This window comes from Eumetopias jubatus, unplaced genomic scaffold (genome assembly GCF_037043125.1).
Source record: "Eumetopias jubatus isolate StellerSeaLion01/CBP00866 unplaced genomic scaffold, mEumJub1_p1.0 scaffold_7, whole genome shotgun sequence".
In the NCBI taxonomy this organism is placed as follows: Eukaryota; Metazoa; Chordata; class Mammalia; order Carnivora; family Otariidae; genus Eumetopias; species Eumetopias jubatus.
Window position 1 is genome coordinate 113,234,941 of NW_028274813.1, and position 23,371 is coordinate 113,258,311.

Consider the following 23,371-nt stretch of genomic DNA (forward strand, 5'->3'; position numbering starts at 1 on the left):
AGTGACCCCTGATCTAGGGCTTACAAGCCCCCAAATTTTAGGGCCTCCCGCCTCTTCTTTGAGTCCTATTTCTGAAGAGGTTTGGCTGGCCTTCCAATTAGGCATTCATTCATCCATTCGACAACTGTTTACATAGCCTCCTCCAGGCCTGGCCCAGCTTGGACCTAGCTTCCACACATGCCATCCCCAACCTTCTACCCCTCAGCCTTTCAGCAGCTTCAGGAGGATGGGCAGTGCCCCAGAAAGATGTCCAAGAACCTACCCCCTCTCTTTCCCCCACAGCCTTCAAACTGCCCAGGGCTAACAGATTCAAATGCAGCATTGGTCTGAGTATGATAGGGGGGCGAGGGAGTAGCCAAGAAGGCCCAAGCTCTGGGCTTCCCCTGCCCCAGCCTGGCTGATCTGATGCACCCCACAGCACTGTAAGCCTGGCAGGACAAGACCTGTTCTTGAGTCTCATTTCACAGCTGGGGACACCGAGACCCAAGGAGAGCCTGGGAATGGAAGTCCAGAGCTCCTGGCCCCCATCTCTGCTTCCCCACAGCCACCTTGGATGCCAGTGTGTGTGACCTGCAGGGTCCCTCTGGTCCAATCTCCCTCCCTTTTATATCATGCCCTTTCCTGGGACCTGCCAGCAATTCACACACACACACACACACACACACACACACACACACACACACACACACACAGAAGTAGGAAGAGTGGCCACAGCTTGACCTTGCTGTCCCCACGCCACACCCCACAGGGAGAAGGCCACATCCTTAAGACCCAGCAGAACCCTGGCCTGCAGGTATCTCCACCGAGGATCTGCCCTACACCCACCCCAGCCCCCAGACTTACCTGGTAGAGTCTCCAGCACTCCGCCTACTCCCTGGCCCCAGCACAGATGTCCCCCGTTCCAGTCCTGAGAGCAGACTGGAGAGCACAGTGCACAGAGAAATTGCTTCTGTCACTCACCGGCTGTCATGAGCAGGTGTGCCTATTTCATTCACACCTGACCATTCAGCGTGGACCAGGTGTAAATTAGCCAGCACCCCCCACTTCTCAGAGACCTGCTCTCAGCCCCTACACCTGTTGGCGTCCCTGTGAGCACTAGGGTCTGACAGATCTGCAGCTGACTCCCTCAGCCCAGACTCCTGCCCCCACCCAAAGTTTGTAATACCCTCAGCAGATCCAGTCCTTTGAATCTGGGGCAGGGATTCAGTCTCCAGGGGCCCCAGCGAGCGCTGAAAGGCCCTAAGCACTATTATTTTAAGGCCTTACTAGTTCACACCTGTGTGGAGTTGCGGGCCACCAGCTCAGATGGGTCCTGGCAGAGGGACCCAGGAGGGAGAGCTCAGGGAGGAGGAAAGAGAGAGGAGCCAGAACAAGCCCCTACTCCCAGGCACTCTCCTCCCATTGAAGGTCAGGACTAGGAGGACTGGGGACAGTGTGGACCCACCCCTCAGTGTATGAGCTGGGACCCTAAGGCCCAGAGTGGAGCGAGGACTGGCCACGGTGACATAGTGACCCAGCTGTTGTGAGGGGGCCCTCAGCTGTGTTCACAGCCCCTTGTCTTTCTGCTTTTCTTCCCCTGTGCACCCTGTAGTTAGGACCCCCATCCACCCTCCAAGCCTGGGCTCAAGCCCAGCCCCACCCTGAGGCCATTGCCTGGCCCCTCCTCCACCACCCCACCACCCCCCAGGCATCAGAGGTTCTGTCTCTCTCTCACTCAGAAATACACTCAGCCTCTCCCTCCCCTGTCCTCCACTTTTCTCCTTCATCAGTGGAGCTCATTTCTTCCTGAAACACACACTGAGGTCCTACTCTGTGCCAGGGGCGTTTGCTAACAGCAGTGAATGAGGTAGACATGGTCCACGCCCCTGTGGAGCCTGGGTTCTAGTCAGACGGACAGAACATGAACAAGAAAGAAATGAGACTGAACACAGGTTATGATGAGTGCTACAGAAGAGGCAATCCAGGGGCTGAGAATGGGGTGGGCTGCTTTAGTAAGAGTGGTCAGAGAAGGTCTGCTGGAGGTGGTGACATTTAAGCTCTAAAGGAAGAGAAGGAGCCAGCCACTGAGTTGCTGGGGGTGGGGATGGGGAGTCTAGGCAGAGGGATCAGCATGTGCAAAGACCCTGAGGCAGAAACAAGTAAGCATGTTGGAGAGGTGAGACAAAAGAGGCCGGAGCAAAGGAAGACTTGGGGATTGGTGGAGATGCAGGCCAAGGGCAGACAGGCCAAACATGCAGGTTTTGGCCATGAATTCACTCTAAGGGCACTGGGAGGACGGTCCTTGCTGGTCTCAAGCTGCGGAATGACATGGTCCAATTCATTTTTACAAAAGCAGTTTTTGCCATCATATATCAAATTGCCTGGGAAAGGGGATGGGTTGGGGGCAGAATAGAGTCCAGTGATGGGAGTCAGAGAAGTAAAAGGAACCGCAGCTGGGGGAGTCAGGGTGAGGGCTGAGGGGTGAGTGGGAGCCCATCTGGTGGGTAAGGGGTGAGAGCCAGGAGCCAGATCAGGAGTTGCTTGGGATGGCAGTGGAGATATATGGGGACATAATCTGTGCCTTCTCCCTCTGCCTTCCCATTGCCTCGCCCAGGGCCTGAAGGAGGGCAGCCTTGAGCAGCGAAAGAACCAAGCGAGACAGATGGAGGCAGGGATGAGCTCATTACTGGGGAGAAAGATGGCAGGTGGGTTGGCCTTGTCCCCAAGAGGGCCCAAAGCCATCCAAGGTTCACCTGCCTCCTCTCTTCCCCAGGTCTTTCTCCGGGGAGTCAATGAGCCTCTGGTCAACAACCCAGACCCCATGGTGGTCATTGCCAGGGTGGTTCCCAACTACAATGATTTTAAGTGAGTGGGGCCCAGGTGGGTGTGGGCAAGGGGAGGGCGGGAAGGGCAGAGGACAGAGGAGGGGAAAGATTGTCATTGCCACCACAGGCCATGATTCCAGGAGCCCTAGAAACCTGCCCTCTTCAAGGCCTTTCAAACCTCCCATTGGGTCTGAGGTCCCAGGAAGTTGCCCACGGTCCCTGGAAAGGGGTGGCTTAGAACTCTCTGGAGAGCAGGCTGCAGAGGAACCAGCATGTGGAGGAGGACAGGAGGTCCTCAGCCCCTCCAAACCTGCCTCCCCATCCCATACCCACCACATCCACAGTTCCCCCTCCTACTCTAGTGCAGGACCAAGGCTCCAGCCAGTGGTTGTCCCCGAAGAAGGCAGCCTGTGGGTCAGCTCAGAACTTCCCTTTAACCCTGCCCATGAGTCTCCTCCCTTACCCTCCTGAGGGTCTCCCTGGCCCCAGCTGAAACTCATGTCCCACCCCCCCAGACAACCTTTGGGGTTGGGTGGATTTGAGGACTCTCAGGAAGGGTATTCAGGCTAGTTTGGCCACTGGAGGTCACAGCACCATCTCCTGGGGGTCAGCTGTCTGCCTCTGTCACTTCCACTGACTCTGATGGCCCAACAGGACTCCACTACACCATCTGTTGAGTTCTGATGACCTGTGAACACTCCTTCCTTGTTGGAGGAATGAAGCTGACTGATTCACTCACTCCCAGCCCTCCTAAGAGCTCAGCACATGCGCACACGCTCACACACACACCTCCTGAATCCTGCCCTTGCAGCCTCCGTGCCCCGCAAAGCCTAAACTAGAACTGCCAGCACGGGGGTGGGTCATTCTGGCAAGGACTTCCAAAGGCGAGGCTTTTTAAAGATGAGGGCAGCTGGTGCGTTCAGATGAGGCCCAGGCCACAGCAGGTCATGCGGCAGGGAACCTGGGAGCTGCAGCCCATCTCCTGACCCGGATGAGCTTTCCCAAGGCTTGGGCCAGTGATCAGAAGGACCAGGGTCCATCCCCTGTCCTGGTGTCCAGGTCCCTGCCCCCTCCTCCTCTCTCACATCAGAGTCCATCTGCATGGGAGCCCTTGGTTGCCGGGCTGGGGCACAGAGCCAAGAGCACCAGGCACCTGCAGCACTCCAGGGCTGACCCCTGTCTCCTTGCCTCCCCAGGGTCAATCAGGTAAAGCAGGACCCGGCGTTCACGGGGCTGCCCATCACCCGACTCTCCTTCCCTATCTCATCTGGGATGCACTTCGATGTTCCTCGGGTCAGCCAGAACGGGTGCCCTCAGGTATGGCTCCTTCCCGCACACACCCTGTCACTGGCTCGTACCTCTAGTGTCTCACCCACGTGTCGATTCACTCCCTCAGTCGGCTAGTCCCTGGACTATTAAGGCGTTTACTGAACACGGCTGTGCACCCAGAGCCAAGCCTCTCAGTGCTATGGAGGAGCAGTCCTCAGGGCGCTCTTGGTCTGGTGAAGATAGGCATTACACGCATGAAAAGGTCACACATCAACACAAGAGAATGTGTAATCTAATAATGAAGCGGGAGGGACTGTCAGAGCTGTAAAAATCAGAGGAGAGAAAACACAAAGGACAAATATGGTCTGAAGCCACTTCGATGAGGTTCCTAGAGTAAGCAAATTCATAGAGACAGAAAGGAGAATGGTGGTTGCCAGGGACTGGGGGAAGGGGACAGTAGACTGTCCTTGTTTAATAGGTACAGAGTTTCCTGTTTGGGTTGATGAGAAAGTTCCAGAAATAGACAGTGGTGATGGTTATACAACATTGTGAATTGTGCATCTAAAGACGATAAAAATAGGACAGTTCATGTTGTAGATATTTTACCACAATAAAAAAAAAAATTTTTTTTTTAATTTGAGGCCAGAAGGATGTGAAGCCTGGGTGATTAGGGTGGGTACCCAGACACAAGACTCTTGAGTTTTTAAGAGGGGAGGGATGGTTCAGGGCAACAGAGCACAGGAGTGGAGAGGCAATGCACAGGACATGAATATGCACAGGACATTGAATATGTTGGGGAGGGCTGTGCAGATTGTGGCCGGGTGCCAAGGAATGGCCAGATCAGTCAGTTCCCATAGTTCACCTGGAGTTTGCCCCACATGATGGTCCCAACATTCCTAGAGGCCTTGAAGAACACAGGGGTGCCTGGGAAGTCCTTCCTGTTGTCTGCCCACCGCAGTTCATGTCTAGCACAGCAAATACAGAATGGGAGGGCACCCGTTTGGAGCCCCAGCCTTCATTTAAAGGCAAGGACATTTGAAGGCTCAGACACAGACAAGAGTGATGGTGGCAGGGAGGGGTGGGACGAAGGGGGACCCTGGGGACAGAGGCTTCAAACCCAAACCAATCCTTGGCCTGATTTCCCCAGAGTCATCTCACACATGGCCCTGCATTTGCCCAGAAAATTATGAACCAATCAGCAGGCGGTCCCGAGGGGCAGGAGGCACGGGCTGCTTTAATGAGGGAGCCCCCTCCCCATCCCCAGGCCCTCTCAGGCTGCCTTTGCTGCCTAACCAGTCTTGGTAGCAGAGGTGCCCCCAGCTACAGAGACTTGCCTCCAGTGCCTTGTGCATGTGTGGGACTCAAGGCCAGCGGTCTGGTGATGGCAGGACACTTGTTGATGTTCACTAGACAACATGGCAGTTGGGCCAGGTTGAGAACTCCCAGGAGTGAGGGACAGGGGCAAGCTTCTGTGGTACAAGGTAGGGGTGGGCAGAGCCCTACCTGGAAGGATACCAGTCAGCAGCTTCCATACTCCCCTCCCCCCTCCCCTTTCTGCGCTTCAGCCTCCTCACTTCAGTTGAGGGGTGGCGGTTGGACCAGGTAATTTCTAGGACATCTGGAGTCGCTGTGATTTCCCACCAGCTGCCCACCATGCTAAAGCACTGCGGCCAGGGATTTGAGGGCCTGGCACAGCTGGGTTTGACCCCTGCTCTGTGACTTACTAGCTGCGTGACCTTTGGCAGCCTTCTCAGTTTCTCCAATTCCAGATTCCTACCTTTACTGTGCTGTTAGCACTCGAGGGACTCACTTGTGCACAGCGTCCAAGCCCAGGGTGGAGGCTCAATGGGCTCTGTCCCTTTCAGAGCTGCCCCTCCCCTAGTGTCAGATGGCCCCTGAGGCCAGCCCTCATTACATTTGGCTACAAGTAACCCCATGGACTTGAGCTCTAAGCATATTTATTGTTACACTTGGCGAGGGGTCCCCACATAGGATGCTGCCGGAATTTGTTGATGCACCATCTCAACAGCGTCCTCAGGACTCAGGATCTTTCCAACACCCCTGAATTGCCATCTTCAGCTGTCTGCCAGCTCGTGGAGGCAAAATGTTCGGGGCACCCCATCCAGACATGACCAGGACCCAAGAGAGAGGGAGCCTCCCCTTCTCACCTGTGGCTTTTCTGAAGGACTGGAAACCTCCCACCCGCAGCCCCTCCGCAGACCTCCCTTCTCGTCTCATTGGCCAGAATTGGGTCACATGCACTTCTCTCAGCCAATCACTGAGGAGGGGCGTGGCATCACCGTGCGGTAGCTAATGCGCACAGGTGTGGAGAAGGGGGTGGGGCACCGGGACCAAAGAGGGTTCTGTTAGCTACGAGGGAGGGAGGGGAATGGTTGAGGGGTATTAGTGTCTGCGTCACCCCTCTGGGAGCCTGGTGATGATGGCAAACCTGGTCAGTGAAGGGAGAGTTGGGCCGTAGGGGCCCGAAATAGGGTGGGACTTAGGAATTACTCCTACCCTGCCTCCCGCACCTTTGTCGGGGGCCATTGCGCAACAGGCTGCTCCTGCTGGCCTGCCCTCCTTAGAGAACTGAGGCAGAGTTCCTGGCTGATGAAACAGAAGCAGAGGAGAAAGAAATTGTCTATGCCCACCGTCATCTGCCCTGTCTCAGTCCCCACGCCGGTCGGTCCCCGGGCTCTCACGGGGCCCCTTTCCGTCCTACAGACCTTGCCCTGGTGCTGGCCTCATCTCTTGCGTGGACCACCGTGGCGGCCTCCACTCAGGCCCCTCCCATTCAGCCTGACCCCTAACCCTTTCACGGACAGGACGAAGCCCTCGCTGGCAGCCAGGTACACAAGGCCTCATGCCCCGGAGCCCCCTGGCTCGCGGCCCCAACCCTGACAGGCTTTCTGCAGGCACTCTGGATGTGCGGCTCTCCTGCACACGCATGCTATCCTCTCTGGTCTGCCAGCCTTCCTCTCTGCTGCCCTCAGCCTAGCATGCCCCCTCCCTTGGGTCCTCCCTTCCCCCAGTCAAGAGTCATTGCTTTCTTCTCCAACATCCCAGCTCCCACAACCCACAACTTGCTTAGACCTCCGCATGGATCACAGACATGTGTGTGTGTGTGTGTGTGTGTGTGTGTGTGTGTGTGTGTCCTATCACTTGGGAAGACGGTGAGCTCCAGAGGGGACAGGGTCTGACTCTAGCTCCTCCATATGCCCCGCAGCACCCCTGAAGTGTAGAGCAAGGAGAAGCCCCCAGTCAGCATTGGCTGAGTTCAATTCAACTTTTGTCTTGACGGCAAGGTATCCATTCTGTCCTTCAGCCCACACGACAGCCTCCAAGGCATAGAGCGTAAGACATTTCCCAGCGGACAGTGACTTCTTGGGTTCCAGGGAGGGGAAGGGACTTGCCAGAGGTCACGCAGCAAGGTTGAGGCAAACCTGGGCCCAGAGCCAAGGTGTCCTAACTCCCTCGAGGCCCCCAGCATCAGCCACCAGCAGCTACCCTTCCCAGGAGGGCAGAACAGACAGTGGTGGGTCTGGTGTGGACGTGGTGGGCCCAGGGGAAATGGAAGGAGGGCCCCATGGGCCCATGTAATGAAAGCTCTATCCCTAGGGAAGGCAGGTCTGCCTCAGTGGCCAGGGGTTAATGGCTTTGCTGAAGATCACAGCTGAGGGTTAATCACATCCCTTAATTCCACAGCCGGCCATGGCCTTTCCCATTAGCCTCTGTGGTCAATGGCTTCCCCGCCCCACGCCCTGTCCCCCACTCCCCCCCACACACACATGCCACCAACACCTTCACCAGGGCCCTGGCATCAGACTCCAGAGGTGGTTTAACCTTGATTCCTTGCCCCTCCCCACTCCACAAGAGAGGCTGACCCTCTCTCCCCAGTTGTAGGTCTGAAGGGATCTTTCTTGGAGGACTCATCCTGGGAAACCATTCAGGGAAAGACCTGTCCTTCCTGAGCAGTCAGACACTATTTCTTGTTTAGTAGACTCCATTTAGACACATTAATAGGCCCCCGAGAGGACAGCTAGCATCCATTAAATAACCCCCCTTCCAGGGTGGGAGCAAGAGATGGGGGCAGCAAGGGACTGAGTCACAGGTCCTCCTTGAGTGCCTCAGGGCCTGGCAGATGGTCCAGGCTATGGGGCAGCCCCTCTGGCACTCAATGGGGTGGCTCCGGGATGGGCATGGTTTGGGGATCAATCCTGAAAGACCATTCCCAAGGCCCACAGAACCTGGAAGCAGCTTCTCTAGCCTGGCCTGGTGGCCAAGTGGCTGTCCCTGAGCTCCCTCCAGAGCCCATTCTCAGAAACAGTCCATCACCCCAGCCCCTGTCCCTGTGCTCAGGACCCCTGGCCCCCAAAGTGACTGCAGCCCACGTCCCCAGGGGCCGGGGCCGAGGCCGACACAGCTGAGCCTCGGGAGGGGCCTCAGCGAACCAGAGCAGGCACATTAGTGTGACAGGCATCAGAGCCCTGCCACCGCGGGGGGAGTGGACCCACACTGATATTTCGAGATCCTGCATCAATAACTTCTGGAGCCAGTGGTGCATTTGTGTTGACCTTTCTGAGCAATGACTGGTTCCCGCAGGGGAGCGGGAGGTGGGAGCGGCTGCCACTGTTGCTGACAGCCCCTGGCTGGGGACAGAGGCAAGGCAGCCGCTGGGGGAGTCTGCACTGATGGCCCCAGCCCCTCCGTGTGTTGGGACCGTGCAGGGCTGCCGGCTGTGTGTTATAGGCTGATGCCCTCATGTTCCATTCCCCACTCCTCACCTTCCAGCCTTTGCAGATGCTCAGCCTCCTCCACCTGCAGTCCCCCCTTGTTCCAGGCATCCTCCACCCTTGCCATGCTTGGAGTCACCTTCCACCTTTTTCTTGGGTGGTTTTCCCAGCCAGAAGACCTCCCTCTTCCCCTTTGCCCTGCCAAATCTTACTTCAGAGCCTTCCTCTGGTCCTGCTTCCTGCAAGATGGCTTTTGTGGCCGTCCTCAGCAATGTCTCCTGTAGCCCCTTATTCGGGGGCTCTGGGCAATGCTGTCTTGTTTCACTGTTTAAATATCACTCACGTGTGTGCCCCAGCTGCTGGCTTAGTGTGCTACCAAGTCCCCCGAATGCCCAATGGCCTGCACTTCAGACACACCAAGGCTCAGGTTTCCGAAGACCCGCTGTGGCCTCTGCATCCTGTGTGGGGCAGAGAGGGGCGGGGGACAGGGCGGAGGGCGTGTCTCCTTTGGCATCGATGACACCCCCAGCCGTGGAGGTGAATACTAGTGCAGCTCTTTAGGAAAACCGTTTACCCATGGTCAGTCAAGTGCCTTAAAATGTATGTCCTTTAATTTAGCATTTTCATGTCGGGTACTTAGGAAATAATCTGAGACACAGAGATCCATGTCAAAGAATATTCAATGCAGTGCTATTCCAGGAAAACATGAGAAGGGAGGAAGCTGGGCACCTGGACGTGACAAAGTATCCTACAGCACTACAAAGGTCACAGACACCAAGAGTTACTTGTGACTCTGGATATGCTTAGGTTCTCACAGTAAATGAAAAATATAAGATGTTAGGATGACAATTATCTACAAAATCTCACAGTAAATGAAAAATATAAGATGTTAGGATGACAATTATCTAGGAAAAAACTAGAAAGAAACACACAGTCTTAGGACAGTTGTCTTTAGTGTAGGAATTTAGGGTGTTTTGGGGGGGTGTTTGTTTTTGGTTTTAAGTAGGCTCTACACCCAGTGCAGAGCCCAACTTGGGGCCTGAACTCATGACCCTGATATCAAGACCTGAACAGAGATCAAGAACCAGACATTTAACTGACTGAGCCACTCAGGCACCCCTAGGGTTTTTCTTTTTAATCTTTCTACTTTTCTGTATTTTCCAAAATTCATTCATTACACGTATATCACTTTTACAATTGGGACAAACGTTTGCGACATGTGTAGACACACACAGATGGATATATCTGGACATCCCTTGATTTGGGAGAAGCTGTGGCCCCACTGCCTACTCCCACTGTCTCCTTTCAGCTGTCCAAGCCTGGGGGCCCCCCGGAGCTGCCCTTATGGAACCAATCCTTCCTCTTCCAAGGCCGAGACGGAGCCACCAACTTCTCGGAAGACACAGCCCTGGTGCTGGAGTACTACTCCTCGGCTTCCAGTGAGTGCCCCTTGGTGCCGTGCGGGGGCAGCCATGCGTCAGGACATATGTATGAAAGGTGCTCAGGCCACCTGCCTCTGCCCCCTGAGGGGATAGGTGAAGGGGACCCGGTTCCCAGTGCATGCAGACAGGTGGAGGAGCACCTGGCTGGCTTCCTTGTCCTTGTTCCTTGGCACGGGCCAGCACACGTGGGTCCTATGTCCATATTAGACCCGTGCACTTTTATCGCACCACTACCCCCTCCCCATGTACCTGTCAGGGAGGAGGGAGGGACAGATTCCCCCAGGGCTCACAGCATAGAGGGGAAACCGGATTCAGAGACCAGCTGATACACGGTCTTAGATCCACATGGAGAGAGTAAAGCCCCCAAGGGCAGAGACAGGGGAGATCCGTATACATACCCAGAAGCACAGAATATGTTGAGAGTTGGTCTTGAATTCAGAGAGCCCTAAAGAGCAGAGGAGGAGGAGACTTGTGCAGGGCAAGGCCAGGGGCAGGAACATGAGGTGTGGGAGAACTGGATGTTGGGTACCAAAGGATGGGGCCCCTGGTGGGGCCTCAAATGCTGGGATCCGAGGGGCTTGGGGTGTGGGCTTTGGTGGGAATCCCAGCTGGTCCTCCCCCTACAGTGAAAGGCAGTGAGCCATGGACCCTCAGCAAGCCCCTGGGCGTCTCCGTGTTGCCGCTAAAGAGCCGTTTGTACCGCAAGATGCTGGCAGGGAAGGGTCTGAATGGGCTGCGTGTGGAGAGGCTCCCCATCACCGTGAGTGCCCCGCCCTGACCAGAGCCTGCGCCAGGTGGCCTGCTCCCGCCCCAGCCTACCCTGTTTCACCCTGCCCCACTGACGCCAGTGACTCTGGCTTCTCCAGCAGCTTCCACCAGGACCCTCCCCATGGAAGCCAACCACCATCAGGTATAAGGAGCTCCCCCCAGCTCCTGCCCCGAGCAACGTGAGGAGAAACACAGGGAGGCCCCACGAGATGGTGGCGAGAGTTCAGGCCTTTAACCAGAGAGACCTGGGTTTAAATCCTGACTTGCCCTAGTGCCTTGTCCTTGTCCTTGCCTAGTCCTCACTGGGCAATTTGGGGCAAGTTTCTTAGACTTTCTGAACCTCAGAGTGCCCGTCTCTAAAATGGGAACAACATACCTGTATAGGATCTCTCTGTATGACAAGAGAACCAAGAGCCCAGGCTCTAGAGCCTGACTGTCTGGGTCCAAATGCTGGTTCCACCCCTTACCAGATTACATGACCATGGGAAAATTAAAGTCTGGGTGCCTCAGTTTCCTTGTCTGTTAAATGGGTTCATAGTAATAGAATTTTTCTTATAGGGTTGCTGTGAGATTTTTTTTTTTTGAGGAAATATGTGTGAAGTACTTAGAACAGAATAAATTCTCAATAATATTTAATACATTATTATATCACCATTTATATCTATGCCACCTTTCCCCCTAAAATGCTTCTGGCCATCCTGACATAATAGATGTCAGTAAATGGGAGTTTCCCCACTCTGCCAGGACACAGGTCTGAAAGTGCCAGTCAAGTCTTCAGTGAAGTTGAGAAGGGAGGTTCGAGGCAGTGAGGGTGAGCAGAGGCAGATCATTCTGCCTCCCTCTCACTCCCCAGGCAGAGCCCCTAGTAGGCCCCTTCTTGGGGAATCCGGAGCAGTGGGCAGATCAGAGGCAGAAGCCACCCTGGCCAGCATGGGCTGACAGCTCCCCTCTCCTCCCCAGGACACCAAGCTGAAAACCATAAATGGTGAGGCCCCCACAGTGGATATCTCCTTCCAGCTGCTTTCCTCTGAGGTAAGGCTGTGGGGACGGGAAGGGCAGGGCCTGGCAGCCACGTGTCAGCTCCTGTAGCCCTGCAGTGTGTTCCAACCTCCTTCACAATTGCTGGCCTCGTTCAGGGGCTGGGGCCAGGGGCTTCTGGAAGGAGGGGACTACTGCTTTGGAGAGAAATGTCTGAGGGTGATTTGAAGCTCCAGAAAATGAAACAAAGCCGAGATTAGGAAGAGGAGAGTTGAGAGCAGAGGGCCACCCAGACCTGGCAGTCAGCCTCTAACCCAGCCCAAGCCAAGCCTGGCTCACTGGGATCAAGGTTCTACAAGGGTGAGCTAGAATTTCAGCTTCTGTTGCTATGTAACAAACTACCACAAACCTAGCAGCTTAAAACAATGCCCATTTATGGGCTTGCACTTCTGTGGGTAGGCAGCCTGACCTGGCATGGCTCAAATCAAGATGTTGGCAAGTCACACTCCTTTCTGGAGGCTCTGGGAAAGAGTGTGCTTCCAGGCTCATTTAGGTGGTCATCAGAATCCAGTTCCCCATAGTCGTGGGGTCCAAGGTCCCTGTTTCCTCGTTGACTGCCAACCAAGGGGCCCCTCAGCTGCTAAAGGTCACCTACATTCCTCTCACAATGGCCCCCTCCATCTTTCAGCCAGCAGGCATGTCAAATCCCCCCCACACTTCAGAACTCTCTGACTTTCTTCTTTGTCAGCAGCCAGAGAAAACCCTCTGCTTTTAAAGGGGCTCATGTGATTAGGAGAGGCCCACTCTGAGAATGTCCCCATCTTAAGATCAGCCATGCCATGTAACATAATCACAGGGGTCACAGCTCATCATAGACATGGGTCCTGGGGATTAGGGTGTGGAATCTTGGGGGCCTGTTTTTGGAATCCTGCCTACCACAGCTTGGTTGATCCAAGTGGAAAGATACCACTGGCTCAGCCCTGCCTGATGGATGGGGTCTCTTCCTCTAGCCAACTCTCCCTGGACTCTGGGTCCCAGTTGAACCCTGGTCCTTTGGCTCCAGTGCACCTGGCCAGCACCTTCTGGAATTCTTCCCCTTTTTGGTGGGTGGTGCTAAGACAGGCACAAAGCCGGGAGGTGGGCAGTTCAGGACCATGGATGCCTGGGTCAGCCCCCTCCCGCCGGCTTCCCACACCAGGAGAAATCGCCACCAGCACTGGGGTAATACTTGGCCCTGTGACCTTACCCATGGAGAACACGGGGAATTATATGGTGTGGGGTAAGAGGCATGTATCTGGAAACATAGCCACCTGAAAATGTGTCCCTAAGGCCTCTGGTGAGTACCTGGGACCTCCCATCAGCACTTTCCCCTGTGGAATGTTCTGCATTGTCTTCTAATTCCTGATTCCTCTATTTCCTGGTGAAAGAGAGTTTGTTAGAGACAGCCTGACACCCCACCCTCACCCCCATCCCCACCACCACACCAGGTGTAGGACCAAGAAGGTACTGAGAGGGGAAGACACAGAAGCAGCAAAAGACCCCAAGAAAGAAGCAGGGTCCTTGGAGAAAATGTCACCAATTTCCCAGATCAGAGCTCACTCCTCCACGGCCTCTTCTCGGGGTCTAGAGTCTATCAGTGGCCCCTCCTGTCCCTTCCTTACCTCCCCCTGTCCCTTCACAGGGACACATGTGTCCTGAGAACCGAAAGGAGCATCAAGTGCCCCTGGTCAAGCCACTGGGGGGCCCAGGCAGGCAACAGGCAGGTGGACAGGACACTTCCCCAGTTGCCCAGGGGCTAGGCACAAAGGTCTCAGTGATGAATTATTCACCGGAGCTGTGCTAAGTGCAAAATTAATCCCTTTCCTTCCAGCTGGCGGCCTCACTAAATTATCCCTCCAAGTCATGCGGGAAAACGCTGCCGAATTCATTTAGCGGCTGAGTGTTTTGATCTGGGCCTTGTGATTTTAGCTTCCCCTTCCCCCAGCCCCCCTCCCCCTGGAGGCGGGTAAAAAACCTTTCAGTAATGGATTTCCGAGAAGAAAGGAAAAGAAAGGGATCAAGATTGGGTGTGTACCAGGAAAATAGTACTAGAGGAAATTCAGATTCTGCAGCCAAGCATTCACCACACACACAGTTCCACACACGCACGCTCTCTCACACCATCGCGTGCGAATACCCACACGCAGACAGTCCCATATGTACAGACGTGAACATGCGGGCACACACACACCCCTTTGCATGGGCACACGCATTTAATACGCACACACATGCTCACACACACACATGCAGACTGACACACAGATGTTTTCACACCTGCATTGGCATACACAGAAGCTACATCTCTTTGTGGCCCAACTGTTCCTTGGTGACACTATCTGTGAGTTGGCCAATAACTGACTCACTTTGATTCTAGAATCCTGAACTCCAATTTTGGAGCTAATGTGGTGGGCTCGGCATAGGTTCTTGCAGCCAGGGCACCCAGCCATTCATTCTTTTATTCCACATATATGTGATGAGGACTAGAATTTTGGCCACCCTTGTGGATTTCAATGAGGAGAGGGAGGGGCCGGCAGCCATGGAGTCCATCTGCCTTGAATTCACCCTCATCTTGGACATGGCTTGGCTTGGACATGGCTCTCTGCTCACATCTGAGCCCTTTTGGCATCCTTCTCTCTGCGGGTTAGTGAGAGCGTGTTGAGAATTGATGAACAGGTGGATGGCCTGGCAGCTGAGTGCAGAGGGTCCATCCCCGGCTCCATCACTCACCACCACCCTCACTGTCATAGCACCCATGTCCTCTGTGCCACCGCAGACATTGGGCACCTGTTATGTAGCAGATACTGTACCGGTTTTAGGGATCTTACACGTCTTCATAGGACGCATTCTTAGAGGGCAGGGAGTGCGGACCAGACAGCGAGCCAGTCAGTTCATGAGCGGACAGCAGCACCTGGTAAGAGGCCTGAGGAAACCCAGTGAGAGCAAACACCCGACAGGTTCTGAATTCTTTCCCCCTTACGGTTCCACCTAAGATGCTGTTTCCAAGCTCATGGTGGAAGGTACCTGGCCTTCATGTCTGCATTCCAGCCTGGGGAATCTTTTATTTATTTATTTATTTATTTATTTATTTATTTATTTATTTATTTATTTATTTTTAAAGATTTTATTTATTTATTTGAGAGAGAGAGAATGAGAGATAGAGAGCACGAGAGGGAAGAGGGTCAGAGGGAGAGGCAGACTCCCCGCTGAGCAGAGAGCCTGACGTGGGACTTGATCCCGGGACTCCAGGATCATGACCTGAGCCGAAGGCAGTCGCTTAACCAACTGAGCCACCCAGGTGCCCCTGGGGAATCTTTTAAATCAAACACTGCTCAAAGCTCCATGAGCCACCGCCGCCGGAAGCCTGGGATCTTAGAGTCCCGTGGATACTCTGGCTGTGGGGGAGGCTTGGATAACGGGCCTCTCGGGGCCCCTTATCCATGTGACTAACAATTCCTTGCCCGTGGTCAGATGGGCTACTGAAAGGTGATGCTTCGGGAGAAATAAATACGCATGCCCTGTTTGAGTACCTCCTTCCTGAGGACACATCCTCTTTCTCCTGAGCCTCGAGGGCAGACAGGTATCCTGACTAACTGAGGTTTGCGTGAACACTTTCTCCCCCACCCACTGCTTCCACATCACCCATTCTCAAAGCTCTGGGAACAAGAGCATTGTGGAATTTCCAAATAGAGACCACAGAGGTGTCTCTCAACAGCCCACCCTGGACAGGATTGTCCTTGACAATGTCCACCACAGGTGGTCTTACTCTTGCTCTGCCATAACAGGAAGCTCACTACCACCAGACATACCCTGTCCCATGGCTCTGTGGCCACAACAGATAGAAATGACCACCTCACACTGAGCCCACCCTCTCTGTGCCCCCAGGCTCCTGGCTCCTCCATCTGGGGCTGCGATGCGACCTTAGCAAGCCTCCCCTGCTGGTTGTGGGGAGACTGGCACGTGGTCAGGCATCCAGCATGCTGGCTGGCCCACTAGCCAGCAAGCCTGCAGTTTCTGTGAATGGTGGGATGAAGTGGTCTCCTGGTTTGGGATATTGTGCTTGAAGCTGGTTCTGCTGGTGATGGATTAAGGTTTTTCCTCTGATGGGACTTCTCTACAGGCACCTGCTACTTAGAGTGATCTGCTTGAAGCTAGAGTTGTGTGTGTAGATGAGCACGTGAATAACTACACATAGATTCACAAAAACTAAAAAAATGGACACCTGCCTATAGGCAGCCAACTTCCCTTTATTGTACGTACAGTGGGGGTTGGCCTTGGGGGTCCAGTCAGCTCTAAGAATCCATAAGCCTGTGGCCACTCCACAGATCTATATACAAATAACCCTATCTCTCCTCCATTCTCCCTCTGATGTGGGCCTCTGCTCTTTGAAGAGTGAGATCTGGTCGCCCAGGAGTCTGTGCTTCTCCAGGCTAAGCAGTCTGCCTCTTTTGATGAACTGGTGTCAAGATCCCACAGCATCCTGGGTGCCCTCCAGCTTGCAGGCAACTTCTTTGAAGTGAGGCCCACACTGAGCAGGTTTCCTAGGCTGACCCACGTGTATTGGAGCCCAGCGTGCACATGACAGGTGCTCACTGTGCCAGTCCCTGCCTCCTCACATGGAAACGTGCCTCCTGCAAGGTGGGACAAGTCTATGCAGTTGTCTGGGTGTTTGGCAACAGCGTGCCTTCTCAGGCTGGGATTTGGAATCCTGGCAGAGTACCAGGACACCAGGGAGAGATGGGGCCACTCACATGGGTGGCTGCCTCCTTCTTAGCCCACAATCCTGAGGACTTGAAACCCATGGGTTTCCTTGGATTTTGGCATAGGGTGGGTGCCTTTGAGGAGAGAAGGAGGTGGCACCTGCTGCTGCCCCCTGAGGGAAGGGGCAGCTCCCATAGTCCTGTCTGACCCTCCCCCTTCCCTGTTCTCACAGGGAGGGCGGGGGCAGGTCTTCAACGCCATGCAGAGGGCTACCCTGGTGTTTTTATTCAAATCAGTTACAAAGCTCTCTGGAGACCAGACCAAAGTGGGGACAAGTGGCTGTTTAACAGATGTGGAGGGGAGGGCAGGGGATAGGCAAAATCATGCTGGCTTTTGATGAATTTTTATAAATTTCTTTGAAAGCCACATATGAAAGCCCTGGGCTGGTCTTTAGAGAAGCCCCAACACAAACCTGCCTCCGTTTCCCCACCAAGCACAGCTGCCTGGAGGGCCCAGCATTCAGGATGGCACGAGAATCTCCCTGGCTGGTTCTGTCCTCTGTAGGGTTCTGTCCCCACCCCCAAGACCCCAGCTCTGAAAACGCCACCGCAAGGACGATGATGGATCCAGACAGAAAAGGCCCTTTCCCCTCCCACAACCTCACAACACCCTGCCTGTCTTCCTTCCCACTCCACACCCCCTACACAAACAGTGTGCGTCCTCAGGTCTGGGTTTGAATCCTGGGTCCTGACCTTAGCCACCCTGAGTTCCACCTTCCTCATCCACAGAAGGAAGCTGTGATCCCTACCAGCCAGGAATGCAGTGAAAATGGAATGAAGGAGCATGTGTAAGTGCCTAGCCCAGTGTAGTTGCTGACAAAAGTGCTGAACTCATCAGAGATGAGGACAGGGCTCCTGGGGGAGGGGAACAATGGAGCCTTGCTAATCCATCACTCGGCCCCCATCCCTCATGACAGCCGTTCCACCAGATTCACATCCATAAGGACATCAGGAGGCCTTGTCAAGTGCTGAAGATAAACATCACCAGCCCCACATTTGGTCTCACAGCAATCTTTCAGGGAATGAAGAAATGGAGACAAGACAGACAATCATCTCTCTAGAGGCCAGATTTGCTGAAGTCCCCAGTGTACCATGCCTTGAGCTGGGGGCTGTGGAGGAGAAGTGAAGACCTGCTTCCTGCCCTGGGAGTGGGCAGGGCTGGACCAAGAGCCATACTGCAGGCTCATTCCAGATGCCTCACCAACCACAGGACTCCACTGCCTTGAGAATGTGAGCCCGGGACTCCCAGCCAGAGATGGAATGTCCTGAGTCAGGATACAGAGATGGCTAAGGAAGCTGGACATCTGGGCCCTCCCCTGGCCTGCTCTGTTCTCCCGTGAGCCCAATGCACAATTGGTGGATTGAAGAAGGGGGAGGGGAGGAGAGAGGGCAAAACTTCCAGACCAAACTATTCAGAAAGTGGGGGCTTGAGTTTCTCCCCATCTCAAAGCCACCCTACCATAGCCTAGACCTCTCTTCAGCCAAACCAGATGCACCCCCAGCTCCACCCAAGTTCATTCAGGCATGAATTCATTAGCCATTCTTTGGATCCCTAACCTGTGCCAAAGCAGTAAAGCACCCTGACAGATCGTTGCCACCCATCTTGCTAAGGGTTCTGTTTGAAGTGCTTTGGGCATACAAAGGTCAGGAGAAGAGTCACAGAGAAAAATGGTTTGAACTCTGCCTCAAAGAGTGGCTTGAAAATTGGCAAAGCAAGGGTGATTCAGGCAGAAGGAATCATAGATGCAAAGAAATGGAGGCATGAAGGTATCTGAAGCACATGGGACATATGGAGGCTGTGGTAGGCAGTGAGACTGGAGAGTTAGTTGGGGCCTATACCATGGAGGGCCTGGATGCCAGGATTTAGGGTTTAGACTTTGGCAGTGGTTCAAAGTGGTTCGAAGCTAAGGAAGGTCTTTGGGCAGCAGTAAGATGTGATCTGACCTATATGTTGGAAATCTCTCTCTAGATGTAAATGGGGGGACCCAATTGGAAAGATTAAATGCAGAAAGCCCAGATTCCAAACTAACAAGAGTGAGCCCACAGACTGTCCAGTGAGCTATGGGCAGGGCTCTATTTAATACTAAAATCCTTGCCAGAATTTTTAAATATCCTTATCACCGGCACCCCTCCCCTGACCCTGCAACTTGCTTTCAGATTAACCCTCTGAAACCATTTTCTGGAGAATGAATTATGGCCCCAATGAGGATTAACACTCAGACCCTCCTTTGCTCACAGACAGACTCAGAGCTTCAAGTCCCACTGCAGCTGCAAGACCATGCAGGATGCCATAATGAGGCTTGCGATATGCATGGGAGGCAGCAAGCCCTCTTGCAGGGCCCCCATTTTCTGAGCCTCGCCTTCAGCTGAAGAGATAAGAACCTACAACTGGGGCCACAGGAAATGACAAAGCAGTGACTGATCGGGGAGCTGCTACACAGGGCTCATTATGGTTCTTGCCAGCGGGCGAGACACCCTTATCAGGGAGAAAATTGCATCAGGCCTCCTGAATTACTAGCGATTGGAAGCAGATTTCTTGGGACGCACTTTGTTAGATACCTAATGAGCGGGATACAGGCGGGCAGAGCCCAAGGCCGGTGGGGCGGGGGACAAATGTCTTTGTTAAACAGAATTTGTCAGTTTCCGCTCCGGGTTCCCTGGGGAGGGTTCAGGGCCAGCTAATTGAATTAAGAGCATGTGCGCTCCCGCGAGAAGGCTCAGGGCGGGGCGAGAGGCGGGCAGGCCGGAAGGCGGGCTCTTTCAGCACCAAGGACAGCAGCTGCATCCTGGCTAGTCTGTAATTGCCGGGGCAGGCTGGAACTGTTGCATTTTGCATGATCAGGGATCTAGGGGATGGAGTGGGTAGGAGGGAGGCAGAAGATGTTAGGGGAAGAGGAGGAAACAGGTGACCCAGGAAGCCTCGAGCCTGTGATGCTATTGGCCTGGTCTGTCTCAACAGACCCTCCTCTGCAGGCAACAGCAAAGGGCTGAGGCATGAGGAAGGGGAGTCTGCTTTCTACCATGACACACGTGGTGTGGGGCAGCTGCGGCAGCACAAGGAGTAGTGGGCTGCGCAGCGAGTCTGAGCCAGCACATGGCTGTGCATTGCTTTGAGCTTTCAAGGTAGGTCTCCAATTTCAGCCCTAATGAAGCAGGACATGCTGCAGCCACGGAACCACAGAGTGGAGGGGCCACTTGTCAGCCCCAAGCTGCCTCAGCCATCAGGGCAAGGCCTGCCAAGTAGAAAAGCAAACAAGCAGGCCTGTGGGGTGGGATAGCAGCCTCCACCCTCACCTAGAAAAAAGGAGGAGAGCTAGGTAAGCCTGGGCTTAAATAGGGAGGAGTTAGTCCCCAAGGCCCTACCCTCTCTTCATCCTCATTTTAGCATTATCCCCCTCCCCCATCTTCCACCCTGACTACCCACCATTTTGATCAGCCTTGCCCCTTCTTGTAGCCCCAGACAAGCTCCTTTCCCATGAGAAGCAAGGAAGAGAGGGCACAATTGCCTCCCCACAACGTGGGCAGACTGAAGCTGGGCAGTCTGAATAGGCAATGTTAAGGAGAATTTAGGCACTGTGTGGGGTATTGTGAGCCTCCTTACCTCATATGACAAGAGCAACTGCCTCTGGCCCTCCCTTTGGGGCTTCTACTGTATGGGAATCTAAAGATTTTTCTATAAAAGTCACCCGCTCACTTGCCCCCAACTCCCAGACCAGGATGGATCCTGGCAAAGTTGATTAGAGCAGGGGATTAGAATTGTGGGCAGGAGTCCTGCAAGGATGGGTGTGGGAGGTGGGGAGGTACTAGCATGAAGCAGCTGTGGAAACAGATACGGTCCAGGGCCAGCCATGGAGAGGGCAGAGCAGAGTAGATCCACTGAGTCTTGCAGGGGCCCCAAGAAGAGCAGCTAGGTGTCAGAAGGAGCAGAAGAGTTGACATCCATAAATACTCTGCCTTTCCTTCCCTCCTCCTGAGAACATCCTCTCCCACAACCTGCCTACCAGAGATTGACAAGGTGAAGTCACTGGTCTGGACTCAGGGGTCAGTGTCATTTTAATCTTATCTTTGTGATGAAAAATTAAATGAATTACACATAATAAATTTCAGAATCCACGTTAAAGTGCCTGGTGAGTGTATGTGAGGGTAATCTAGCTGCAACATCTCTCACCCCATTGATCACCAGGGTTGATTCAGCTGGTCTGACTGGCTAAGCAGGTGTCCCCTTTCTCCCTTACTGCTCTGCATGCATCCCTCCTGAAGCTGTGCTCTGTAGATAGAAGAAGATTGTTCTTCCATCAAGGGTGTACGAGTAGCTGCTCTCCCCAGCTAGAACCTCCAAATAACCTCTCAAGGTCCAGTTGTGGGAGAACGTAGACTAGTCAAGCTTCCAAGACACCAGACACATCTAAATGAGGCACCACATGTGATGAACTGCCTTTCTTTTGAAAAAAAATTTTTTTTAAGTACTGGTAAGTGCCCAGCTCCCATCAGGGGCCCAGGACATGTCAGCTCTGGGTCGCTGAGTTTATCCAGCTGGTGCTGGGCCCACACAGGATAGATGTGAGGGAGACAGGCAGTGGGGGAAGGGACTCCTTCTGCAGTGTGTCCCTGCTTTCAGAGCTGATGGGGCACCTCTGGAGACCTCTCCCTTGATTTCATTACTTCCACTTCCTCCCTTAACTGGATTAGATGGCAGTCTATGAAATCCAGGGCAGCGAGATTGGCTTTCTGCCTGGAAATGAGGAGAGATGTCATTACAGGTCCTGAATCAGCATCTCGCCCCGGTCCCAGGGGCCACCTGGTCAATAGGGAGTTCATCTTTGCCCCGACTAGCTGTTCTTTCCTTCATTCTCTCCTGTATCCATCTACCCACGCATCCATCCGGTATGCATTCTATAGTTCTCCTGCTCCAGCCAGTCTGGTGTTCAGCTGTTCTGAGCAGGAGACAGCATGTGGTGCTTTTTCCTATCTAAAACGCAGAGACAACAAGACAACCCCAAACCACCTGACTCAGATGCTATACAGAGCCACTGGTGTGTTCAGTGGGGAAACTCTCGATGAATCTCGCCCTCCCTAAACCATAGTCACTGGGAGAGGCAGGTGAGAGAGATAGCCAGGCCTAAAGCCCAGGGACAAAACAGGCTCAGGAGTTTTGGTTATAAAGTACAATAGGTGCCAAAATCAGCCTCAAGGTCACCCAATGCTTCCTCTTCTCATTCTAAGAATCTTTATATAGCTGCTTTCTCTTTGGAATCATCTGTCCTTGTACCCCTCTGACAGGATAGGTGGGAGATGAGGCCCAGACTGGACTAGATGCCTCTATCCTTGCATTACTATCCCTTACTCTACTGACATAAGCCTGAAAAGACTTCATGTTAATGAATTTGTGCATACCAAATTTTTTTTTAATTTTTAAAATTAGAGAGAGAGAGAGAGCAGGGGGAGGAGAGGCAGAGGGAGAGGGAGAGAATCTCAAGCAGACTCCCCACCTAGCACAGAGCCTGACGAGGGGCTTGAGCTCACAATCCTAAGATCATGACCTGAGCCAAAACCAAGAGTCAGACACTTAACCAACTGAGCCACCTAGGCGCCCCAGGAACTTCTGCATACAAAATTTTATTTTAAAAGGGGATAAAGGAATCATTATTTAAAGGATCCAAGTGGTAAAGTGAAGGGTCCTTATCCTGATTCATCTGGTTCATATGTGTGGGTTTTTATATAGAATATCCACTTCAAGGGAGGCCGACCCATACTTTGTTCTTCCTCTGTTTGTTCAGGGTCAGACATTCAGGCACCTCTAACCCTGAGCACATCCTGTGCTGGTTGGCACTGTGCCCATTGTTTTACTTGCTTCTAGCACAGATGGTGGCATATTTATCTGCTATGTGGCCAAGACAGAATTCCTAGGGTAGAAGCTGGTCATCTCTGAGGTCCCTACAGCCTTTGAACAACATACACCTGTTAGGGTTAACCATGGATTTCCAAGAGAGCTTTAAAGTAACCTCTCCTCAAAGGGAGCATCACACATGTCCCTAAGCCCAGGGAACTTAAACTTTGGGCAGAAAAACAAAAATGGCAAATGAGCCTGGAATTAGAGAACAGTGTGAGAGCAGAGAGAGCCAGCTTCTGGGCTGGAAGATCCCAGAAAAGCTTTGAGCAAGTGTGAGTGGAGGCCATCAAGATTTCCTAGAGAAGTTGGGATCTGAGTGAGGTTGAGTTCTAGACCAGCAGAGATGAGAGCTGCAGTCATGTCAAGGGGAGCAGAGAAGAGGAAAAAGTACCTGACAGCACAAGAAGGAGGCCCAGCGGAGCAGAGAGAGAGGAGACTGTTTGACAGGTGATAGATGGGAGGCTAACGGCAGACATGGAATGGAAAAGGAATCTTCCCAGCAAAGGGTGTCAAAGGAGCATGGCGATGTTTGAAGCTGTTGTTACTGCACCAAATGTGAGAGTCCTGGATGGCATGGTTTGTTTATTCCTGCGACAAATAGATATTGAGCACTACAATGAGGCAGTGTCTGGGGACAAAGTCTCTACTTACATGTCGCTTGCGCTGTAGTGTGGGGATCAGAGGGAGGCAG

At 53.5% G+C, this 23,371-nt stretch overlaps 1 protein-coding gene and 1 long non-coding RNA gene across 2 annotated transcripts in view; one reads left to right on the top strand and one right to left on the bottom strand.

Annotated features, from left to right (window-relative positions):
• Positions 1-23,371, top strand: part of CCDC33 (coiled-coil domain containing 33) — an 84,381-nt gene that overhangs the window by 22,961 nt on the left and 38,049 nt on the right. The window contains exons 6-10 of the mRNA XM_088025142.1: positions 2,753-2,844; positions 4,001-4,121; positions 10,116-10,245; positions 10,875-11,008; positions 11,977-12,048. Coding sequence (XP_087881268.1) covers positions 2,753-2,844; positions 4,001-4,121; positions 10,116-10,245; positions 10,875-11,008; positions 11,977-12,048 — 549 coding nt within the window. The remainder of the gene's footprint in view (positions 1-2,752; positions 2,845-4,000; positions 4,122-10,115; positions 10,246-10,874; positions 11,009-11,976; positions 12,049-23,371) is intronic.
• The window catches only part of LOC148163963 (uncharacterized), a 32,910-nt gene that overhangs the window by 4,297 nt on the left and 5,242 nt on the right, over positions 1-23,371 (bottom strand). The window lies entirely within an intron of this gene.